Below are 5,000 nucleotides of genomic sequence, written 5' to 3' on the forward strand. Positions count from 1 at the left end.
AGTCCCCGAGTCGGTACTAAAGGAAAATAGGGTGCCCTCACTTTTCTTCCCGCTACTAGAGGAGTCTTGGCCGGATGCCACATGCTGCCAGAGGGCGGGACGATACATTAGGGGGCACAGGTATATAAACCCGAGCTCACTGGACAAGAGCACATTCCCTCTCTAACCCAGCGACTGGTTACTTCAACTTAAAGAATAAGGACTTGAAGGACCCCGTGGAGAAACCATGATAGGCTCCACCATCGCCGAACGGAGGAGAAACTGGGCCAAGCTCTCCAGATCCAAGAGCTCAGTATCCAATCGTAAGTACGATCCCATTTGAAGACCTTTACGCTTAATCACCTATTGTCACCTGTCAATCCAATTTATTATAGAGTAACGATAGAAGGATAAAATGTATGTGCACAAAGAAATACTAAAAACTAGGCTGGCACATGATAATCCGCCTTGAAAAAAAAAACAATAAACTAATGTGTCACTATTGAAAAACTAACCTTATTTCTTTCTCGGTAGTGTCAAACCCTTGGAAGACCAGAGCCCCGAAAGAGGTCGAGTTCAACCATACTACAGAAACAGTCTCCGTCCAGCGCATCAAGGAGCAGCTGGAGAAGTTCGACCTCTCATCCACTGCACCTATCATGACCGTCCCCACGAGCGCACCTAAAACAGACCTACCTGCATCGGTCCTGCGTACGCTGCCCGAGCGCAAGCGCATTGCACTGGTGGCCCATGACAAGAGGAAGGGCAAGCTCCTCGAGTGGACCCTGAAGTGGCGCGAGATCCTGCGGGGCCACGACCTCCTGGGCACAGGCACCACGTCCATGTGGCTCCGGGAGCAGGTGGGTCTGGAGGTGGAGGGTCTGTTGAGTGGACCCTTCGGTGGTGACCAGCAGATCGGGGCCCGCATCGCCGAGCAGCGCCTCGACATGCTTGTCTTCTTCTGGGACCCCTTCGATGTCATGCCCCACGACTCTGACGTCAAGGCCCTACTCAGGATTGCCACGCTCTACAACGTCCCCATTGCCAATAACCCTGTCACTGCGGATTTCCTCATCTCCTCACCCCTTATGTCCCAAAGTGTCCAGTGCCAACTGCCAGACACCAAGCAGTGGTTGGCCAGCAGGAAGCCCGCTGACTAGGAAGCCCACAATATTCACTTATTACATGAGTAAAAAGAATCGCACTCCTCACTCCTCACCATTGCAGCTCTTATTCTTCGCAGGAGACCAATCCAATACTGTAATTTAAAAACAGAAAGTGTCTCTTTAATTAGGATATTATTTCTAACAAATGTAATATTTATTCAAGTATCCCACTTCATCTACGTAGTATGCAAGAATATTCTAAGATGTATATTGAGGATTACAGTGGCAACTAGTTTACATATACCTAGTACTTATCATATATGTTAATAAATTATGCAATATTATGTATGGTTTTCTCGACACTTTTAATCATATGCATTTATCAATTTATTTTTGCTCAATATTCATAAAACGTAATGTTATTTTTTATCCCGTTTATGCATTAAGTACATAGTTCAAAATCACGAGAGAACAAAGCGCTTATTCCTTCTCAGGACCATTAAACGCATATCTACTTTATATTCTCTAGATTGCTCTTTCTAAGAGGAGAGTATCTAGACATACATAGCAGTCGAAGTAGTGGATGAATTTAGCACCAGGCCATGCAAAGAAATTCATATAGTAAAGACTACACCAACCTAATCTATAGGCTAGAAAAATACTGCATGATCAGTTTATTTCAAAGAATAAGCAATAGACAAAGGTGAAGGTCCTCACTACAGGGGATCCTTAACTCCGACTAAAGTCGTCACCTTTGTGTTGGTATCAGACAATTGTACTTACTGGTAATATGAACAACAAAATAAAATTAAATTAAACTGTTCCCCCTTACCATAAACATCTTTTATATTCAACGGACAAGATATCAACCCATTGAAACTGACAGGGGCGGACACCCTTGATTTGGTTTTGAGGGAGAGCACAGAGAAAAAATGACGAAAATGAAGAGGAAAAAATTCAATTCCAGGTTTGCAAAGCCTAACATGGTGTCAATGAAATGAATGTGCAAATAGATATATGAAGCTAGAAAAAACTATATCAATAAATAAGCAGATGAATAAATAAGTAGATAGATAAATATATATATATATATATATATATGTATATATAATATATATATATAATATATATATATATATGTATACATATATATATTTATATATTTATATATATATATATTTGTTTATATATATATATATATATATATGTATATGTATATGTATATATATATATATATGTATATGTATATATATATATACACATATATATATATATATATATATATATATATATAAATAAGTAATGAATGTAATAAATAAGTACATAGATAAACACCTAATGCAAAAAATATAGAGTGGCTGAGGAAGAAAACAACCTTTCACTTAGATTTATTATTCCAAATGTTGTGTGGATTCAGCAAGAAATAAAATGTTCTAATGTTTCTGATCCCTTTGGGTGGAAGTATACATTTTACTACCTTTAACTGTGACTTTTTTATACACTATGTATACACGCATACCAAAATAGATAAGTGTCATTTTTCATAGGTTGAGGTTTTGTCCTATAATTTATGCAAACTAATGTACAAATTAATTCTGTTTCTATTTGTTGAGATATTATGACAAGTTGATAAAGACGAATAAAAAAGATGCGGGTATTGGTCCAGGTTTATTTCTGACTATATCTAGTTTCAAAATCAGCTTCTTCAAGGAGGAACTAGTCAGGAATAAACTTGGACCAAGACCTGTGTCTTCTTTATCCATCTTTATTCATTTTTTTCCGTCTGATAATGCATTTCCCCCTGAATATAAAAAAAAATCAGGCTTTTCTTTGATTACATAATTAACCTTTTTAAAATAATATTTTCTAGACAAACACAACTATCAGAAAACTAACAAAACGATGATCTGGATTGCAGTTAAGTAACTTCTGATATGATCTACATCAACTTCATCTGAAGAGTATTTATAATTGAGTATTGATATAATATAATAATTTAGACATTCCCAAAATCTTATTCGTCTTTTTACAATGCAGAACTGCGTTGTGCATTTGCTGTAAGACTTTAAAAATTAACCCACAGAGCTTTCCAGTTGCCTTTTTATTCTTTCTAATCAACGTAAATGCGAGCTCAAAGTATAGTTATATACGCAGACTTTAAAAATTAACCCACAGAGCTTTCCAGTTGCCTTTTTATTCTTTCTAATCAACGTAAATGCGAGCTCAAAGTATAGTTATATACGCAGATTTGTTTGCATGGCTTAGGGCAAAGCTCTCTGATAATTTTGTCTAAATTCTCTTTACCTAGAAAGGGTCAGTAATAAAACACGGAGAAAATGTGTTTTCTAAGCTTCTTAGATGAAACTATGTCCACATCTATAGTTTTATGATTCGGACTACAAAAATATCTCACGTTTTACCTTTTATATTTTCATTACAAATCTCTAAATGTGCACATGATTAAGAAAACCAAAAATATTATTCCATTATTATCTTACTTGAATGATAGATATAGGTACAAGACTAAATATACATGTAAAGTAGTTGTCATTGGAATCCTCAATTTATATATTAAAAAATAATTAGATCTTTGTAGCATGTGACTATTCTCCCTTTTTCTCAAATTGAAAGAGATTGGTAGAATAAGTATCATATTTTACTTGTTAAACAAGGCACCCTCTTCTTCTGAGTCAGTGTTGGTCTCCTGTGGAGAATAATAATTATAAAGTTGAGGAATGTGCCGTACATTACATTTCTTGGTTTATCGGTGCGCACTGTGGGGTTCATAGTTAGAGGGTTTCCTACTGGCTAACCACTGCTTGGTGTCTGGCAGTTGACACTGGACACTCTGGGACATAAGGGGTGAGGAGATGAGGAAGTCCGCAGTGACAGGGTTGTCGGCGATGGTGACGTTGTAGAGCTTGGCAATCCTGAGTAGGGCCTTGACGTCGTGGGGCATGACGTTGAAGGGCTCCCAGAAGAAGACAAGCATGTCGAGGCGTTGCTCGGCGATGCGGGCCCCGATCTGCTGATCGCCACCAAAGGGTCCACTCAACAGACCCTCCACCTCCAGGCCCACCTGCTCTCGGAGCCACATGGACGTGGTGCCTGTGCCCAGGAGATCGTAGCCCCGCAGGATCTCGCGCCACTTCTAGGTCCACTCGAGGAGCTTGTCCTTTCTCTCATCATGGGCCACCAGTGCGATGCGCTTGTGCTCAGGCAGCATGCGCAGGACCGATGCAGGTAGGTCCGTCTTGGGTACGCTTGTGGGGACGGTCGTGATGAGTGCAGTGGAGGAAAAGTTAAACCTCTCCAGATGTTCCTTGATGCTCGGACGGAGGTGGTTTCCGTGGCATGGTTGAACTCGACCTCTTTCGGGGCTCTGGTCCTCCAAGGGTTTGACACTGCAGAGAAAAAAATTAGGTTACATTTCAATAGTGAAACATAAGTTTGTTGATTTCGCACGGCTGATTATCATGTGCAAATCTAGTCTTTACCATTTCTTTGTGTACATACATTTTATGCTTCTATGGTCAATGTACATTTGAGTAATATGTATCAATATGTGGTTAAGAATTAAGGTATTCAGATGGGATAGTACTTACAATTGGATGCTGAGCTCTTGGACCTGGAGAGCTTCGCCCAATTTCTCCCCCGTTCGGCGATGGTGGGACCTGTCATGGTGTTTGCATGGGGTTTTTCAAGTTCTTATTCGCTAAAGTGAAGTAACCATTCATTGAATTGGAGAGCGACTGTGGGTTCTTCCTGTGAGCTCGGTTTATGTTCTTATGGTTACGTATGTATCACACGCTCTCTGACGTCATGCGACATCTGGTCAAGTCTTGTTCAGTAGCAGAACGACAGAGTGTGATGGTACCTACTTTTCCTTTAACACAGACTCGGGGATTCTCCCCA

The 5,000-nt window shown here is 39.7% G+C and overlaps 2 protein-coding genes across 2 annotated transcripts; one reads left to right on the forward strand and one right to left on the reverse strand.

Annotated features, from left to right (window-relative positions):
* The first annotated feature begins 166 nt into the window (after positions 1 to 166).
* Positions 167 to 1,392, forward strand: LOC143029007 (methylglyoxal synthase-like). Its single transcript, XM_076191352.1, has 2 exons — positions 167 to 302; positions 514 to 1,392. The coding sequence occupies exons 1-2, from the start codon at positions 227 to 229 to the stop codon at positions 1,137 to 1,139; spliced, it is 702 nt and encodes a 233-aa protein (XP_076047467.1). The 5' UTR covers positions 167 to 226; the 3' UTR covers positions 1,140 to 1,392.
* Positions 1,393 to 3,846: 2,454 nt separating this feature from the next.
* Positions 3,847 to 4,182, reverse strand: LOC143028889 (methylglyoxal synthase-like). Its single transcript, XM_076191245.1, has one exon. It carries the CDS (start codon positions 4,180 to 4,182, stop codon positions 3,847 to 3,849), a length of 336 nt encoding a protein of 111 aa, XP_076047360.1.
* Between the last annotated feature and the right edge of the window lie 818 nt (positions 4,183 to 5,000).

The sequence above is a fragment of the Oratosquilla oratoria genome, chromosome 10 (assembly GCF_046742065.1).
Source record: "Oratosquilla oratoria isolate Oo_2021 chromosome 10, ASM4674206v1, whole genome shotgun sequence".
In the NCBI taxonomy this organism is placed as follows: Eukaryota; Metazoa; Arthropoda; class Malacostraca; order Stomatopoda; family Squillidae; genus Oratosquilla; species Oratosquilla oratoria.

Excerpts from the sequence above, each read along its gene's own strand:
- LOC143029007 (XM_076191352.1), top strand. The coding sequence starts at position 227 with ATGATAGGCTCCACCATCGCCGAACGGAGGAGAAACTGGGCCAAGCTC. Across the intron at positions 303-513 it reads CAAGAGCTCAGTATCCAATC|TGTCAAACCCTTGGAAGACC; the intron begins GTAAGTACGATC and ends CTTTCTCGGTAG.
- LOC143028889 (XM_076191245.1), bottom strand. The coding sequence starts at position 4,182 with ATGTGGCTCCGAGAGCAGGTGGGCCTGGAGGTGGAGGGTCTGTTGAGT.